Source organism: Vidua chalybeata, chromosome 13 (genome assembly GCF_026979565.1).
Source record: "Vidua chalybeata isolate OUT-0048 chromosome 13, bVidCha1 merged haplotype, whole genome shotgun sequence".
Taxonomy (NCBI): Eukaryota; Metazoa; Chordata; class Aves; order Passeriformes; family Viduidae; genus Vidua; species Vidua chalybeata.
In genome coordinates this window covers 3,734,224-3,753,340 of record NC_071542.1, presented here as the reverse complement: position 1 = coordinate 3,753,340, position 19,117 = coordinate 3,734,224, and the positions used below count along the sequence as shown (strand labels likewise).

The window sequence follows — 19,117 nt, the reverse complement described above, 5'->3', positions numbered from 1 at the left end:
ATTTTCACTCTGTGAAAGCACAGATTGGCCTTGAGCAACTTTGGACATGACAGGTCCTTGTCCTTCAGCAGCTTTTAATTTTTTATACAGGGCTCTGTAGCCCTGTTAGAATTTCTGAAAGTGCTGGCAAGGCATAACGCTACTGTGGTCCCTAGTGAGGATCAGCTTTTCGCTGTCAACATGGGATAAAACTTTCTACAACGCGAGTGTGTTATGTAAGGTTGTGTTGTTTAGTTTGCTTTCTGAGTGGAAACTTCTGCTTTTGCACACTTGTACGTGGAAAGTAAAATGCAGTTGAGTCAGCTCATTTTCATACTTAACAATTCCTAAAGCAAAACTTATCTTGGAATATCTCATGTGCATTTTGCTAGTAGTTTCAGTGCGATACACAAGAATCAGAAGCATTAATTTAGCAGTTTCTAAGTATCTTAACTTGTTGTTCAAGTAGTGCTGTCTGGTAAAACTGGATTCGGTTTATCATTTAAAATAATATGGGGTTTTTTTGCATTCCTTTCAGCATTTTTTGTATCAACTGGTTTCTATGAGAGTAAAGTCAAATCTTTGTAGCTGATAGCACTTCTGATTTAGTACAAAGGCTTGCTGACAGAAACAAAATTTGTCGTATTTATTTTTTTAATCCAGGATGATATCAGCATTTGGCAGGAAGTTGCTTGCAAGATAGTACTGTATCTGAGAGTTGAAACCATTTGTTGATTTTACAGAAGTAACTTTTCCTTAGTCTACATCTTCCAAAATAGGACACTACTCTGGTAGGCAAGCACGTGTGTGCTGACCTTTGAACACTTCGATGAAATTCCTTTGTCAAGCAAAATTACCAGCTTCCCTTTTACAGTGAAATTTCCATGTCTGTAATGTGTAATGGAAATTGTTTTAGTGCATTCAAGTCAAATTGTGCTTCATTGAATATTTCTACACTTCTTCTTCACAGTTACTTATTTGTATGATGGACAAGGACTGATAGTTGCTTTCTTGGGGTTTGGGTTTTTGTTACCCACCCTCCCATTAAGCTTCAGCATTTCCTGTCCTTAGTCAATCAATTTCTTTTGGGCTTCTCCAGATGGTGGGAGCTGTAGAAGAAAACACATCAATGATAGATGAGCAAGGAAGGGAAGGCAGGGAAGCATTGTCAGGAGTACTTCTTATTAATGGCCATTACTACAAACAGATTGTCATCTGGACTTTGAAGTGACTGAGGTGAGTTCACTCACACTCAGGTGGCACTGTTACACTTATCTACAGAGTGGAAGTGTGTGTTCAACGCTTGTGGATTCTGAGACTGTGGTATCTCTTTAGGACAGGGTTTGCAAAACAGTTTTGTGGAGGTAAATACAAAAGTGGAAGAATTAATCTATTTTCAAGGTCAGTGGTGGGTGGTCAGCCAGATGATGAATAGGAAGTTGTAGCTGAAGGTATTGCAGGTTAAAAGCATTGAGGTTTATGTGTCTTGTAACTTTAAATTTGATTCTAACACCTAGCTGGCAGCAAAAGACGTCTTAACTTTGATTTTCATCTGCTGGTGAGGTTGCATTACCTTACTGTATTCTGCAACAAGCCAGCAATGGAGTTGAAAATGTTTTCTTTTATTAAAAATGCTGCTGCAGCTTTTGTGTTGTGTGTTTTACTCTGAAACAGTGTGACAGATGTCTGAGTGTTGATGCCTATTCCTAATTGGCAGATGGAGGTCTGTCTTGGTTAAGTGTTACTGGTTATTTGAGTGACAGGAGGGCAGTTTCAAGCTGCTTTTGTGACTTGGTTTGAATGCAAAGTTAAGTTACTAACTTTTAATAAGGGTTGGAACAAATGTCTTGGTTGATGGCTACAGGCTTTGAGAGAGGTATTGAAGACACAGCTTTTGTCTGGGAATTTTTAATGTGCTTTTTAGAATGGATTTCCTAGTCCTTCTGTAGTAGAAATAGAGCCTTTTAGCAGAAATATATCTTGGACTGTCTTACTTCAGAAATTAACTAAAATTCATAATAATAATAATAAGAATAATACATGCAGTGTTTATAATGATGGCTTATTTCATGTTTTGTGGTAGAAGTTACATGGTTTTAATTCAAAGGATATTTTATTGTTTTTTATCTTTAATTGGATGTTATGTTAGCTTAAGTGTCAAGTCATCTGGCTAACTAGATATATAAAATAGCTCTGATGCTTTTCTAACGTGGATAAACTAGGAGTAACATCAATAAATTTGGACTGTGTCAGGCTTTTGTACAGAGTTAGAATCATAGACTCAGGATATCCTGAGTTGGAGTGAACACAGAAAGATCTTCAAGTCCAGCTCCAGGCTGAACAGACCAAGTGCTCTCAGCTGTTCCCCATAAGGTTTCTCCTCCAGACACTTCACCATCCTTGTGGCCCTCCTTTGGACCCTCTCTCAAGCTTTGTATCTTTCTTTTACTCTGGGACACAAAACTCGGCCCAGAGGCTTTTAGTTGCCAGCCTTGCAACTCAAAACTTAGGTCAGTAACTTCCTGTCCCAACAGAGGTTGCAGTGGGTTGTAATTTAGTGCCTTTTAGTGCCTTTTAAACCAGCAATTGAATCTAATATCAGCTTAATCTTGTGGTTTATAGTAAACATTCCTGTTAAATGTAAGCTATGACACTTTTGATTAGATTGTATGTAGTTACAGGCAAGTAAAGTACTGCATGTGTCAAAAGGCTTCTCTTCTAGGGAGAGCAAACAGTTGACCAAGTTTAAGACGTATTCATTTTGCTGCCATCACACAGACTCCTCTGCTTTGGGCACCAGAGGAAAAACCTCCTGATGCTGAATGTCAGTGGCATCCTCTTATATGTATGGCAACATCAAAAAACATGTCAAGCAGGCTGGTCACTAGTAGGAGTCTGGCTCCAGTGGAGAGTCTGTTTTTCTGGAGATTGGGAAAACCAGGCTGAGTATAAGAAACTAGGCAAAGCTGAAGTGCCTGTCAGCCAGGGAACACATACACTGCTTCCCCTGCCTCCACACCTCCCAACAAAATCCTCCTTTCTTCCACCTGACAGAGAGCAATAGCTTTCCTTTACTGTGTCAAAATATCTTGTCTGTATGGTGTGACTTCTCTTGGGATTAAAGCTGGAGTATCTCTGTCAACCCAGGCATGGAAAGGAGGAAAAGAAACAGAGCAACTGCCCAGAAGAACTTTTCTGACTTAGCAGAAGTGATGTAGAAAGTACTTAGAACATGCAAAGCAGGAAAAGCAAATGAAGAAATAAAAGTATTAATTAAAATTAATTCATTAAAAGAACCTTGCAGGGTGTAGGAGAAGAAAACAGCTATGTGGCAGAAAGGAAAATATGACCTTTCTTAATAAGTCAGGTGGCTGTGCCTGTTAGTATAGGCAGTAAAAACCTTTCAAAAAAGCCTATTTTGTCATTCATGTAAGAAGTTAAAGCAGCCCTTCTTCTCTCATGTCCTTAACTGCCCAATCAAACAAGCAAATCACAAACCAAAGCCCCCCATGCTTACTTATCCCATGGATAAAAACATGGGTTTAAAAAAGCCTCTGGTGAAAATGATGTTTTGGGGCTGCTGAAAATGCTGTCTATAAAACTAACTTCAGTAACTTTAAACCTTCTTTGACTTTTTGGCCTGATTTTGCTGCCTCACTAGGTACTTCCTACACTTGCTTCTAACACAACTGTATTCAGCCTCTAACTGAAATTCCTAGATTAGATTATTTATTTTAACAAAGATAATTCTTGCTGGATTAGACATTTTGCTCTTCATGGATCCTTTTGGACAGAGTGACAAGTAAAGCCAAGAGCTGTCTTACTGATATTGTTGATAAGTGCTTTTTTTGTTCTCTGTACTTTTTCTTCCAGTGTAAGCAGGTCTGTGCCCTCTAAAGTGAGCAGTGTTTGTGCATTCCTATAAAACTTCCAAAAATTTCATCTCTTCTGTCTTTACAGTGGCCATGTGTAACTTATACCTGCTCTAACATTATCCAGTTTAACTAGTTTTTATCTCTGATGCTTTTGTAGCATCCCTGAACCTATCAAGGAAGTGTTTGGCAGTGTGAGTTGTTAGACTGTAGCAGTGCTCACCTATGTGAGCACTATGTGTTCCCATGGTGTTTTCCAGAACTGTTTCCATGGTGTTTAAATGTGCAGCTGGTGGGGTTTGTATGTGGTGCCAGTCACAGGCAGGGCTGGAATAGAAGGTACAAAGTGCATTGTTTGAACTGTGTGAGCACATCTTATCTGTAAGTCATCATGGACTTGCCAGTTCTTGCTTTGCTTTGTGGATCCTGGGACACTCAGTGTGCTCACTTTTCATGTAGCACCTCTTCTGTTTTAAACAAACAATGTTCTGGCCCCTCAAAATCTTTATTTCTTCTTCACTCTGAATAACCAGTTCATGTAGAGCCCTGAAACTTTTAAGAGGCTTTTTAAAGAAGAAATGGCATCTCCATTTCTCATTGGCCAGACGTATGGATGTACCAGGACCAAAAATTAGGGAACAAACCCAATCCTAATCTTTTTGGCCTGTTCTTATTGTCACAGCTGAAGCTTGGTTTATGAATAATAAAAAATGAAATTTAAATCGTGGTGGCTAGGCAGTACTGATTGCATGAGACATTTTAATAAGCCATTTTTTCAACCTTTTGGATTCTTAAGATGCAAACTTTGGATAAAGTAATTATTTTTGTCTTTTTCCTGACAGCAGTATTCAGTTAGAGTTATTTTGGTTAAAGACAAAATTTTCTATGTTTTCTACACCTACAAACATAGATCATTTACAGGCAAGAGATTTGGGATAATTTTTTTCCTGTTCTTGGAGGGTCAACTTTGGGGTTGGGGATTTTTTATGCTTTGTTTTTTTTCTTGTCTTACCTATTAATTGATGCTTTTGATAAGAATCAATCACATGTCGTCTTGTATTAAGCACTGGACTTCTGAAAGAGGAATCAAATTTTTGCATCTAGGTTTTTTGCATAAGCAGCCTTCTAGATGGGGAAATCTGGTATTCTTACCCATTAAAGCATGTGGCAGAGGTTTTTTTCATGTTGTAGAAAGCTGCACACTGCACATCCTGGAGATAAGAGGAAAAGAAGAGCTTCAAAGTAGATGAGAAATGTGCAAGTCTCCCACAGCTGCATTACAAGTTGAGTGAGTGTGGGACAGGGAGGGTCCCTGGGAGGTCACTGCAGCTATTTCTCCTCTATTCCCAGCCCTAGCTGGAGTGTGACATGCAGAGCAATTCCTGCACCACTCACAGAGGAGAGATCTGGCTGGGAGTACCTGTGCTCTCAGGTTGTGCCATCACCTGTTGTTCCAGATGGTGGTGAGCTGAATTATGGCACTCACACAGGTGAGTTTGAAGGAGGAAAGGATTTGGTTGTGACACCTGGTCCTGGCAATGCCTCCCCCCAGTTTCAGCTGTGAAACTATAGCCTCAATTCAAGTCTGTTGGTCAGTTTTTATGTTTGCTGCTCTCCAGTTGCATCTTGGCTTGAAAGGAATATGTTCTCTAAGCAACTAAGTTAATGCTTTCCTTTTAGAGACAGGCAGTCTATAAATAATTCTTAAAATAAATAAACTTTGCTGTCTGTATCAATAGTACAATTTTAATCTATTTAAAAATTATTTTAGATGAAACTGAGTTACCATCAAGTGTAGCTTATCTTTTATTCAAATTAGAATGAGAGGTAGACCATAAGTTAATTTCTGTGCACTTTCATAGTATCTAGATTGTAAGCTCTAAAATACATTCTGCAGGGATTCAGCCCTTTTAAAGTTGGGCTCTTGTGACAGTTGATAATTTCACTCATGTCAAGTAGTATTAAGCTTCTAGTGTTATTTTGTTTTGTAGTCTTGAATTTTATATTGAGTATTTTTGGTGTTTAATATCATGCATTTCAAAAGTTGCTCAAAGCAATCTGCAAGTTGACTTCAAAACACTGAGAAGATAATTTCAGTGTTCAGGGTGTTGCAGTGTCCACGCTGAAGCCCTGCAGTGCACAGTTGTGGTGGCAGAACTCACAGGAGCACTGGTGTGAGCAAGTGGCTGAAGAGCACTGGATTCAGATCTTAGTGTGGTAACCAGATCAGACTGTAGGCTACTGAGCTGTAAAAAACATGGATGTCTCAAATGTTGGTCTAATTCTGTTGGCTATAAATTGTATTCTGAATACTTTCTTCTCTTTTAAGTAGAAAGTAGCTTATCTTAAGAAAGGAAGCTTAGGGTGGCAGTTGTGCCATAGCTGAGGGGATACATGCTGCAGGAAGTGGCACTTTGCTGGCACCCTGAACATTGAGCTGATCTTGGTCATAGGTCTCAAGGCCTTAGGAGCAGGAAACTGCCTTATGTCACACATGCACATGGCATCCCTGTTCTTTATTGCCTTATTGCCTTACCTACTTTAGTCATTTCTATATATTTGTTTTGCCAGAGTCTAAACTTTCAGAGCCTTTCCAAGGTGCAAGACACTGCTCTGTGCCTCATTGTGTGGAACACTGGTTTTGGGTTCTTGGTGTGGGTGAAGAGTTAGATGAAGAAAGGCCAGTTAACCTGAAGGAGCCTATTCAGCCCACTCGAGGTTACCAGTGTGTTGTGGGTTCTTGTGGGCTGCTCAGAAAGAATGCAATAGAGTTTGTCCCTTTAAGTTGTGAAAGAGTAGCTAGAAGTGGTTGCACTTGTGTTCAATTATAAAATAATTTGTTTTATGACTTTTGAAAAAATGTTGACCTTTACCCTGCCATGGTGTTGTATGTTAGTCTGCTGTATTTTTGAATGGGTGCAATAAAAGACTACTGCCTCTTTAATTTACATACTGATACAAGACATTGCTGAGATCATCTGAAAATTCTTTGCAGATGTTACTAGGGACTAAAGCTAAATGTTCAAGTTCAAAATGACTAGACTTTGTTCTTTTGTATGCAGCTGTATGACACACTGGTGTGTTGCAAGGGTTCTCTACCCTGCCTTTTACAGTGATCTTGACTCCTACTTTGTCATTTTTTTATTTTTACTATAATTATTCTAGGAGGATTAGTTTAAAAGCAAATTTCTGAAGCTTCATTTATCTACCTTTGTAGATTGAGGCAGTATACTGATGTAGCACAAGCAAATGTTCTCTTGAAAACCACATAAAAAATATTTGTGTATTTAATCCAATCCCTGCAATACCTTCTGCTGAGAACAAAAAAAAAAAAAAAAAAGTAATCTCTGGGTAAGCTTGTGGGGAAAATCTGTGGGAGCAAATTGATGTCCCTTAGCTGTTGGATGTGTATGAAAAGAACAAGTTTCTGGAGTACTGATCTGTAGGTCTGTCCATGGAAACTCCTGAGCTCTGTTCCAGTGTGTCCTCACTCAACTCTGTGATCACTGCTGGTATCTGCTGTGTGTCACCTGGTGGTGGCAGAGGTGTGTGACAGGGCCCCCAGTGCTCACAGCCCCTCAGAGTGGCATGGAAATGCCCTGACAGCAGATGATGCTGAAAGCTGCTGTGTCACAGGGGTGGGAGGCTGCTGCTCTCCCTTGGAGGGATGAGCAGGACTGCAGCAGAGGAGCACTGCTGCTTCCCAGCTCTTCTATGCAGCTGCAGCCACTTGCTGTCCTCAAGATGCACAGCCTAGAGGGAGAAGTATTTTCTAAGTAATTCTCTCTCAGGATTCAACAAACTGAGGGTGAAGTATATTGATTTTCAGTTATGCGCCTCTTCTCACTTCCTTTTTTTTTTTTTTTTTTTGAAGGTAAGTTACATATCTACTTGCTTGGTTCAAAGTTGCTTTTAATTCACTTAACCCAAGTGACTGCAGAAAATGTTTTCCTTTCTTTTTGTGTATCTTAAGACTCTTACATGTCCTGCAGTGAAGAATTCAGAAGGAGTTCTCTTTTCCTGGCTCAACCCATTGAAAAAAAGCAAAACCCCATGACCTCATGTGTAAATGAAGTAGGCTAGAAAGGGCCAATACTGTGAAGCTGGATCAAGCCTAGCTTGAAATTTGATGCATAAAGTCCAATTTTTCCCATGCTGATTTGCTCAGAAGAGTAACAAGACTTTGTACCTTGGCTCCTTCCCCCATCCTTTTTATTGTGGTCTATGTCCAGTAGTGGTGAGTGCCACAAAGTTCTGTTTATCATGGAATCCCATTTTTAAAAAAAGTTTTATTTCCATTTCATTCTTCCATTCTTACTTCAAAGGAGTAAAATAAGATTTAGACACATAGGAAGACAGCTTCTTTAAGAGGGTGAGGCTTTTATTATATTTAGGTCATGCAAAACAGTTCCCTTTTTGTTTTAATAAACTGTGGTGCATCTTTTATGTTCTTTGATAGATGAGACAAAAATAAGATTTTTCTAGCAAGCTAATCTAGTATTCATTTTTTTCACAGCGTCTTTGCCAATTTTGGTGTTTACTGACTTCTTAAAATGTCTTTGGCTTATATATTAAATAAAAACAAAAGGTAAACAAATTAAAATGCTAGTACATTGAATACTTTAAAAAAAAGTATTGATTTGTCAGAGATGGAGCAATACTTTGCTGGGGTAGATACACAGGCTAGTGTATGCTATCAGAGATTGATGTTTATTTACATCCTGAATGGTGCTGATTTCCTGTCTGATTTCTTGCTACAGCTGCACACATAAGGTCCTCCTGCTGCAAACTAGTGTTGAGCCACGTGAAAAATTAACTTAAAATACTGGTGAATTGGGTAATAAAGGTAAAGGTTAAGAATTCTAATATTTGCCTGCCAGTGCTAGGATTTTTTGTTTCAGTTTCATTTTTTTACGCTAATCTGTATGAGTTTCTTTTGTGCCTGCACTTTACTGCTCTTACAAAACATTCAGGAACATGACCCTTCCAGAAGCATTTTGCTGAGCAGACTGAAGTCCCAAGAAACCTTTACCTTCAGGAATTATTTTCTGGTACAGTTGGAACAATTTACTGGCTCCAACCAGAATACTTCGGTTTGGTTTCTTAGCTTTCTTTGTGCTGTAGCATTTTCTGCAACAGCAATTTTGTTGAAAAGAAGAAACAAGACAATCTGTCCAGGCAGTGGTACTATGTAGGGAAAAATTGTAGTGGAGTCCCAGCTGGAATAGATACTGTAGCATGAAAAACATGAGATATTGGCTCTGATGGCTACAGAGTTAAAATCAGGGTGAGGGGAGAACAAAAGAGTAACAGTGATGCCCTGAGAGTAAGCTACTGTTTTAAAAACTAAAGTAACAAAAAGAATTTTTTCAGCCTCCCTGCTCAGTTTGTCCTTACATTCCTGTAAGAATTGCGTCAGGCTGGTTTGTTGAAGTTCATGGTAGAAAACCACTGGTACTAGAGCTGGAAAAGGAACTGCTCCCTGTGTGCTGCTGGGCAGTCCTGGCTGTTTACTATTGTAGTGTTGAGAGCTCTTTTTAATATTTCACAAAATTACTGCATTGCAGCTTAATTCTGGGTAAAATCGGCCCAGGTGGGCTGGAATAAGAAGAAACATAGCTGGGAAGTGGAGCAGGGGAAAAGGGAGTGGCAGAAGAGCTTTGGGATATGAAATGGACATGACTTCTTGGCTTATGCCAAAAGAGGCCAGGTGAGGCCAGTCCACCTGGCCTGTGGCATTTGGCTTTGTGTCACTGAGCAGGCATGCCCTGAATTTTGTCAACTCTGTGGAGCAATGCAAGGTAGACACAGCAGCATACAGCTGCCACAGTTTTCTGTGAGAGCCTTCGTGTGGCATTAATGATGCTGCCCAGTGTGCTCTTGGAAGCTATGGAAGCAAATACCCTCGGTAAAGTGAGGAGAGAGGCCTGTAGTTAGCAAGGATCTGGAAAGAATTTTGAAGAACAATAAGCCCTCAGCTTTCACCCCATGCTGCAAGGGAAACGCAAGCAATTACAGCTCTAACTAATGTGCAGTTCAGATTGCACATCCTGAGTTCTATCCTTGCAGGATGCAGGTTTGTGATTCCTGCAAAAAATGCTTCTGTATGGCTCTGATCTAATACTTACTTACAGGCTAATGTGTCAAACTTTCATGTGACAACTCCTCTTTAGCAGTTAAAGATAATTATCCTGTTAGCATTTGCACTCTTAAGCATTAATCTGGGTCTGTGTTTTCTAAAAGCTTCTAAAACTTAACTTCAGATGGACATCCAGATGTCTCTGGGCTTTTTCTCCCTACTGGAAGAACATAATTTCATGTTGCATTTTAAAACTGCTAGCTGTGTGATCCTTTGCAATCAAACTTTAATTCACTGACTCCTCTTTATTTGGCCTAAGTAACTTTTCAAACTTTGTATCCCAGTGTATGACTGTGCAAAAGAAGAATGGATTAACAACAGAAATCTTCTGTCAAGAGTTAGTGTTGAAATTCTATAGCTGTTGGAGTGTTTTACGTGGTGTAATTTCGATGTAGCTGTAACCAGATCGTGGTTTGTGCTTTGCCATGCAAGAGCCCTTGGACGGAAGTGGCAGCACATGTCACCAGGCTTGCTCTGAATGTGTGTAGCTCACCACTTCCTCATACTGAAGTGAAAGAATGAGAGAAACATCAGTTTCTAGTTCATTTTAACCTCCAAAAAATTACAGTTGCAGAGGTACTTACAGCCTTTCCCCTTATATTCTTCTTTTAGCCTTGAAATGAATATTTGAGAATTTGGATGAAGTTCATACTAGAAATCTTAAGTTCTGAAAAGATATTTTTTATGCAGGTCCTGACATTTAGAAGTCATCAAAGGAGTGGTTGTATAAATAATTTCAGCGCTGCAAGGGAAATGAGTAACCATGAGAAACCAGTCTGTGCAAGAGCTGGATTGGTGCATGTGGGAAGCTTGTGCTGCAGTCAGGAGTCCTTCTCAGAAAGCCACCCCTACAGGATCAGTCACTTGTGTGTCTCAGCTTCAACAGTTCACAGTGCAGGCAGAGTTCTCTTTCAACCACAGCACTCTCTGAATCTAGTTTTCCTGCTAGTTGTTTCCTAAAGCTTCAGGCCTAGACACAAATGAACTTTTAGAACTGATTTAATTTGCTGTTGCCACGATAAAATGCTCTTTCCAGAGAAATCCATATTCATGCATTATAACATTTGAGGCCAAAACAAAATCTATTCAGGGCAAAGGTTATTTGTTTTCAGACCTGAATACAATTATCTGTGATTTCAGCAGCTGTGATTGCACCTAGTTAGGAGAAAAATCTTTACAAGGGAGGCAATATCCTCTGCAATGTAAAATGGAAACACTTGCCAAAATTATGTTACATAGGATAGGGATTTTTTGAAAGTGCATATAATTCTCACGTCATTTTTAGAAGAGTGTGAATTAATGAAAGTATCTTTTTTCCTACCAGTGAGTCTTGTGAAATTGTAATTGTACTAGTAATCATAGCATTTTAAATTAATGCAATTAATTTTGTATGCTGTTTAAGTGCTGATGTGATATTTTTGCTCATAATTTGTATTCCAACTAATGAGATTAACTTAGTATCCATGGCACATTAAGTGGCCAAAACTTGTTATTTTCAGTATATTAAAACAGTAATATTGCAAGTGAGAAGAATGAAATTCAAATAACTAATGAACATTGATATTTCATATTAAGTTTCTACTGTGGTGTAGTAAAAACTCCTGTAGCTTCCTGTTTAGTGGATGGATGAATTCTTAAAGCTAAACCCAGCATTTTTCCAATTAAGATACTTTTGATAATTGTAAATTAAATTACATTTTAAGAAACTTTATTTAATTTCTTCTAACTTATCCCCGTCTTTTACAAACTACAGCTAAGTATCAAGTAACTATTTAAGATGCAGTGAAGAAGTGGGCCATTTGTTTCCAAACCAATTAATTTGGGGAATACTGTCACAGGATTGAAAAATCTGGCAGTCATGTAGTAGTGAGGCTTGAGCAGTCTCAATTTGACCTGTGTTGTAATACAAATTTAGAGATCCCAAAGTTAGAGTAGTTAGGATTAAGGGGATAGTCTGTTTGGAAATCCAGCTCACCCCTCTAAACCTTAAAAAGCATTATGAAGCCCTTCTGAATTAATTTTTTCAATTGTTTTTTAAAACCTGTGGCTTAAAATCTGAAATTGATTTTCAAAATCAATCTGAGAACTGATGGGTACCATGTGAAAGTATAAAGGAGAGAAGTGTTTTCTTGTTACTTTTTGGAGCTTTCTAGAAAGTCTTAATTGTTCCCAAATTAGTGTTCTTGAAAAAGGAGTCTTATATCTCCTGTGCTGTATTACTGTGATGTCTCCTTAGATTGCATCAAACATCAGTTTTCAAAAGTAGATGCTGGCTTTGACAAGGAACTCAGGGTTCACAGGATGTATTTCTGACTCTGAGCCAGGGAGTTGACTTAAACTGCAGGGACTAGTCAGATGTTCAGGAGAGATACACATTCATACTAGTGACTGATTGGTGTAAAGTGAAGGATTTGGAGATCAAGTCTTCCTCAATGATCTTGACTAATGAGTACTGAGCCCGAGTTTGGCCTGCTTTTATTGTGCAGAATAATTTATCCTTGCCCTGTTGGATGCAGCTGAGAACTTTGTGCCTTCTCAGCACTTCCAAGTGTGTGCAAGTAATGGCAGCTTCTGAATATTCTTTTGACTAAGTTTGCTCTTATCAAATTGCCAAAAGGAAACCAAATACTTCCTTTTCATTGACTGCAAAGCTTAAGAGTATCTCTTTCTCTGGCAGGAATCGACTTTAAAATCAGAACAATAGAATTAGATGGAAAGAAAATCAAGCTACAAATATGGTAAGTATTTCAAAGTAGTTCAGGTTTTCAGTAACTTGAATTCACTTTGAGAAAGAATATTTCAAAACTTTTGAGCTTCAGTGTACCAGAAATTTCATACCTTTTGTTAATTGATTGTTCATAAGGTTTATGCTTTCTCCTGGCTTGCCCTTGGAGTGGTTCTGCTTCAGTAGCACTGGCAATAGCCTGCATGCAAGCATCACAGCAATTTCCTAGTTTATCAAAAGCTGTCCCCTTAAATGTGCCTTTAGCTTTTCCGTGTGGAGGAGAAATATTAACTTGGTAGCTGTAAGCTAAAATATGCAAGCCAGTAAATGTAATCTCCTCTGGTACTTTGCTACCTGGTTGTACTCACCAAGGCACAGGTGAGTGATAATTCCTTGTATTGTGGCTTAGTAGAAACTGAGTCTCCTGAGCCAGAATCCTTGTGACTAAGGAGGTGCAGTGCCACAAGTGGCTGATAAAAATGTTCTGTCTGTAACATAGGTTAAAAAAGCTGGGTTTTGTCAGGCCTTTGGGGTTCAGCTCTCCTGAGGTGTGACTGATATCTGCTGGGTCACTCACAGGCAGGTGCTGCTTTTGAGTCACCCAGGACAGAACACCAGCACACTGAGGTGTAGTGGCTGACCTTAGCAGCAAACTGGATGTGACAGTGCACTATCCTGAAATAGTTTATTGCTGTGTGTTTTAACTTCTGTTTAACACAGGACTTGGACACATCAGAGCTTTTTATTTTTAATTACTGGAGGGCAGGCTGTGTAGTGCTGAGTTTTATTGCTTGCATGAAAACTGGAGTGGTTTTGTGCCATGTTTCTGGGTGCTGCTCTAACTGCTGATGTAAAGAGGGTAGCTTGGGAGTGAAGAAGCTGCTGAGGGCTGAAGAAACTTGTGCAAACAGCCAAAGGTGTGTTTTTCCTAATGAACAAGTATCAATACATTGTTACTCTCTTTAATAAGACATCTCTAAGTACAGATGAGTGTAAAACAAATCCTTTCTTTCACTGAATGCAGGGATACAGCAGGCCAGGAGAGGTTCCGCACAATCACAACGGCTTACTACAGAGGAGCCATGGTGAGTGCACTCACACTTCAAAAAACCTAAACACAACTAGTGGAATTGGTTTGCTGTTCCTAAGTTTGTGTCGTGTAAGTCTTCCACTGGAGGACTGGATAATTGCGGCTTGAGATGTGGGGAATGAAGTCTGTGGTTTGGTTGGGGGTTTACTCTTTGTTTTTCCTTTTATTATGTGCTGGTACTCAGTCTAGGCCTGTTTTTTGTGATGAAACTTCCAGCCCTATTTTCTTTTTTAATATAATTAAAATTTCTGCAGATTTTAATAAAATAAGTTACCAAGCTTTAATCAGATAGGTTTGGGTTTTTTTTTAAATGCAGTCAACCCCTTTAAACACTTGAAGTGTTTAAAAAATAGATAATGAATTATTTTAATATTAAAAGTGTGTTTCACTGAATTGCTTTTCCTTCAGCCAGTAGAGAATGCAAAGTCTGGGCTAGAAATACAATCACCCGCAACACCTACTGTTACGTTTTCCTCCATTGAGAGTGACTTGAAGTCAAATAATTGACTTAGAGCTTGCACCCTTGTGGTACAACGCTTGTAATCTTGTTAATGGCTCTTAATGCTATGATTTGAGATATTTTATGTTGGAACTCCTTTAATTTTGACTTGGTGGTTACTCCCTGTGCTGCTGTTTTAGGCTCTTTCTGCTTTGTATGAACAGATCTGTGACATTCATAGGCTGTGGGTCCAAATAACTTCACTGTTACGGAGCACAGGGAGAAATAATAATGGTTGTGGCACTGTATTAGAGCTCTCCAGTGCTTAAAAAGGCTTTGGCAGTGACCTGGTCTTCTCCCCAGTCTATGGCCAAGGACTTCTATTTGTCCTATGAGGAATGATTGGAAAGGCCTTAGGAAATGGAGGTGAACCTTGCAGTCTGTCCTTAATGCAGTGGCTCTGTGGTTTCCCCTGCTTTGCTAACTGTTGAGATCCCATGCCAATGTATGTACAGAACTGCTGGAAAGAGCTAAAGCTTCTGGGAGAGCCCCAGGGGTGAAAGTTTCTGCTGGCCCCAGCAGAATGGAGCTGGCAGGTTTGATATCCTGGACTGCTTAAAGCTGCTGCATCTAAATGTGACTTTAACCAGAGAGTCCTGGTTGCTGGTGTAGTAGAACTTCTAAACTTGCCCTGACTGTAGGCTAACAATTAAAAGCTTTGGATAGGTGGTGTGTTTGGCCTCTTAACAGTGGCAAAAAAATGTTGAATAATAATATTTTGTGTGAATTCCAAACCATGGCATAATGCCTTGAGAAAAGACTTACCTATAATCCAATGTTGAATTTTTTTAGAACTATAATTGAAACTGAAGCATACATCAAAAGTCAGCCAATAGTACTAGCTCATCTAACTAGATTTTCCTAACTTTATTTAGGGAATTATGCTGGTGTATGACATCACAAATGAAAAGTCTTTTGACAACATAAAGAATTGGATAAGAAACATAGAGGAGGTAAGTGCTTTGTTCCATCTTATGATTTCCCTGAGACAAAAAAAAAAAAATCAAGTAATTACTTCCAATGCAGTAGCCGTGCACCACTTAGGAGTAAAGTGTCTACTGCAACATTTCCAGAATAGCCCTGTGCATGTGTGCAACCTGCTACAGAGCTCATGGCACATATTTGATCTATTACAGTACATGGGCAAATGTAATCTTGGAGTATTTATTCCAGCCTATTTTAATATTTTAATTGCTTGTTTCAAGAGTCAGCCTCTCTCAGTAATGCCTTCACATTAGATTATTTCCCTAAAATAAAATAGTCCGTTGTGGAGGAGTTTGACACACAAGTTTCTTTTCAACAATGATGCACTTTGTTCCTGAGAGATTACTTTTTCTTCTTCCAGCATGCCTCTTCAGATGTAGAAAGAATGATCTTGGGTAACAAATGTGATATGAATGAAAAAAGACAAGTCTCAAAAGAAAAAGGGGAGAAGGTATGATTTGGTAACTCACCCTATTTAGAAGCCTACTTCTTGTAGGATTTTAGCTTCTGGATGTTTTGTATGTTTTAGGCATGTGAGAGAGAATGGGTCTCAAATCTCTCATTTCAGGAACTTTTATATATATAGGATGCCAGGTTTAGGGTTTTTTTTTGTTTTGTTTTTAAATAGCACTTAACTGTCTTCAGGTTTGAATAAACTTAATGGTACTGTTGTCTTGAGGGCAAGATCACGTAAAGAATATTGACCTTTGATATAGCATGAGGTATTCTAGATCTCAATATAAAGTTTTCTGTATAGTTTGACCACATTGTACTCAATTCATTCAAGGTGGTTACTTATTCTAGTTGTAAGTGCTGTTACTAAAGCTTAATTAATTAATTAGTTATTCTACAGAACAAACCAGTGAGGAAGAATACTATAAAATCTCTCTGCACAGCTGAATTAGTCTGTGTTGGTAATACAGCTTATGGGATGATTGCATTGTAGTTTTCTGGTCCACAATCCGTATCAAGAAAGATTCTACCTTAATGTTCTTTTAGAACCTAAATAGGTATTTTGGTGGGAAATTAATGTCTTTTTTTTTGTTTTGTTTTGACTCTATGTGAGGGTCTGAACTTTGTCTAATTGTCTTTAATGTTCTTGCAAGAGAAAATAGAAGTGGTTTGGTTTTTAAAGTTTGTTGTAGCATGCAGCATCTATTCTATTATGAACCTGTTGTGAACCTGTGTGAAACATTACTTTTACAAAGGAACTTCTAAACCACTGAAAAACTTTAACCTCTCTTCCAGTTAGCAATTGATTATGGAATCAAATTTTTGGAGACAAGTGCAAAATCCAGCATAAATGTGGAAGAGGTAAGAGATCGGTGCTACACTTGAATGTTTCTTGAGTTCCTTCTGTGAGGTATGCTCCCTGATCTGCTGGGCTTTCTCATCTGACCTGGCACCTGAAGTCCCAACTGTACTCCTGGGTCTACTGCTACGATCCAACTGTTTCTGGTTTTCTGGTAGTGTCTGGAATTGTTTTAAAAATGGGTGTTAACAGAGTGATCTACTATTAGATCACTCTAATAGTAGATTAGAGTAATCTAATATTTAGATTACTAAATCTAAATATTAGATTTAGTAGCAAATCTAATATTTGCTACTAAATATTAGTAGCAAACAGTTGCCTTAGATGTCTGTGCCTGCTAGTTAAATTTCAAGTCCTTTTGGACAAGGAATAGGTTTAATTTTAGAACAGTGCCTTGTGCAGGAAATGGGATTCTTTGCTTTCAGGATAACATGCTACAGTGTCACAGAGCCTTCAGGTTACTGCTAAATACATGCTGTGCAGTTGAGGCTGAAAATTCGTGTATTAACCTGGAACACCAGGTTGTAAGCTCATGTTACAGGAGGAAAAAGACTCACAATGCTATTTATAGATTTATAATCTGTTTTCCTGCAAATAAATTTCGTGCTAAACCCACAAGATCTCCATGAGAGCTTAAGGAAATAGAGTGCGAAGGAAGAGTGGCCCAAGTCCAGTCTGTCTTACTATAAATCACTCCTGTCATCTCAGGGAGGGTGGGGGAAGATCTGAGCTGTATAAGAAGTGTGGACAAAAAAGTAACTGTATCAAAGGCCAGTTAAATTAAGATTTATTAATCCAACAATGTAGACTTGTGTTGTCCTTATACCTAATCATTTAAAAGTTTCTCTGTGGGATTTTTTTTCTTTAAAAATCCTGCAAACACCTACTTAATTCAGCTCATGTATCTGACAAGTTAGCTAGAAACTGAAGACATTACTTTAAAATAACAAGAGGGATGTTGTGCCAGCCAGCCATGGATTTTTTTCTGATTGTGGGGTGATTGTTTTACAGGATAGAGTTAGAATGGACTGATCTGCATCATGCTGCACCTGGACCAGCTTGATCTGATTTTCTCAGTGTCCTTGTGATTCTTAGAGCAGACTCTGGAAGTGGGCCCATGAGGAGTCAGTACCAGACGGGATACCTGAATTCCTCTGGAGAGTTGACTTGCTCTCTCATGACATGGCAGTTTAATTTTAACCCTCTGCATGTCATGAAATGCACAACAGTAGTTTGTGCTTACTCCAAAATGTTTGGCTCTCTGAATATTTTTTAAATTGTCACATGAATGGTGAAGAAAGCATTAAAAAATGCAGCTGGTGTAGGCATTTGGCAATCACTAATGATTTGGTTTACTTTTCACCAAATACTTGACTTGCAGGGAATTACACAATTGTGATATTCTTGGGATCAGAAGTGCATTAATTTATTTGTTGTGATTTATTTACATTAAATGAGTGCCTGTCTTTGGCTATATTCCAAACACAATGAGAGGGAAAGTGTTTATACTTCTTACATTCTGGAACTGTTCTTTGGTTATTAGGATCTCCAGATAGCCTAAAGTCTTGCTTTTTCCTGCTCCTGGAAAATTGCAGAGCTTTCCTGCTACAGAAGTTTCTTTGCTCCTTCATACATTGAAATCTGGGATGCTGAGATTTGCCAGAGTAATTATTAATGGGGTTTTGTCTTTAATTGAGATATTGGAAACTTAAATAGCCTTATAGATAGTCCAGAGTAAAGCTTTTGGAGGACAGAAAGCAAGCTAATCTTAATGTGAATTCCCAGGCTTGTCCTTCTCAAACCTCTCTGGGTTCCTAACTGTGATGCACAGTTCAGTTTGGGGGGGGGAATAAAAACAGGATTAGTATGCAGCCTTGTCTTCAGCTGATTTTTCTTTCTTCCCCCAGAGTTATGCAATGGGAAGGTCTGTTCATTTGCTTCAAAGATTGGCGAGATGGAGACTAAAAATAAATATATTTTTGCTTCTAAAGCATGTTTACTGACGTTTTAAATATACAGATATTGTGCATAGAGTGTCTTGCAACTCCAAGTGCTTCTAGTGGCCTACAGAACACTGTATTGTTAATGTGTCTGGCTAGTCCAAGTTTATCATGTCCTTAATGTGTCTTGTGACTAACTCTTGTTTGTTTTTTCTTTATTTCCACTCCTCACCAGGCGTTTTTCACACTTGCACGAGACATTATGACAAAGCTCAACAGAAAAATGGTTTGTATTTCCAATTAGCATACAAACTAAATACAGTGAGAGGATAGCTATCATAATACTGAGTAGTAGCCCTATCAAAAAACTCCTGGGGATTACATTAGTTTCTGGATAAAATTTGAGCAGTGATTTATCATGCTTTATTACACATCAGTGTATAACTATTAATTATTTTGCATGATCATTAACACTGGGCACCCTGAAACTGATGTGTCATTCCAAAATGCAATAGTGCGATCAGTGTTTTATTATGTAGTCTCTTCTCCAGCTAATTCTTGAGATCTTGATTGTTAT

The 19,117-nt window shown here is 38.6% G+C and overlaps 1 protein-coding gene across 5 annotated transcripts in view; it reads left to right on the top strand.

Annotated features, from left to right (window-relative positions):
• RAB8B (RAB8B, member RAS oncogene family) overlaps nucleotides 1–19,117 on the top strand; it is a 29,410-nt gene that overhangs the window by 3,522 nt on the left and 6,771 nt on the right. For all 5 annotated transcript variants that reach the window (XR_008433197.1, XR_008433198.1, XM_053954621.1 and 2 more), the window contains exons 2-7: nucleotides 12,668–12,728; nucleotides 13,740–13,800; nucleotides 15,180–15,257; nucleotides 15,650–15,739; nucleotides 16,537–16,602; nucleotides 18,776–18,826. Coding sequence is in view for 3 of the 5 variants with exons in the window: in XM_053954621.1 (XP_053810596.1) it covers nucleotides 12,668–12,728; nucleotides 13,740–13,800; nucleotides 15,180–15,257; nucleotides 15,650–15,739; nucleotides 16,537–16,602; nucleotides 18,776–18,826 (407 nt within the window). In the remaining 2 variants the exon portion in view is untranslated. The remainder of the gene's footprint in view (nucleotides 1–12,667; nucleotides 12,729–13,739; nucleotides 13,801–15,179; nucleotides 15,258–15,649; nucleotides 15,740–16,536; nucleotides 16,603–18,775; nucleotides 18,827–19,117) is intronic.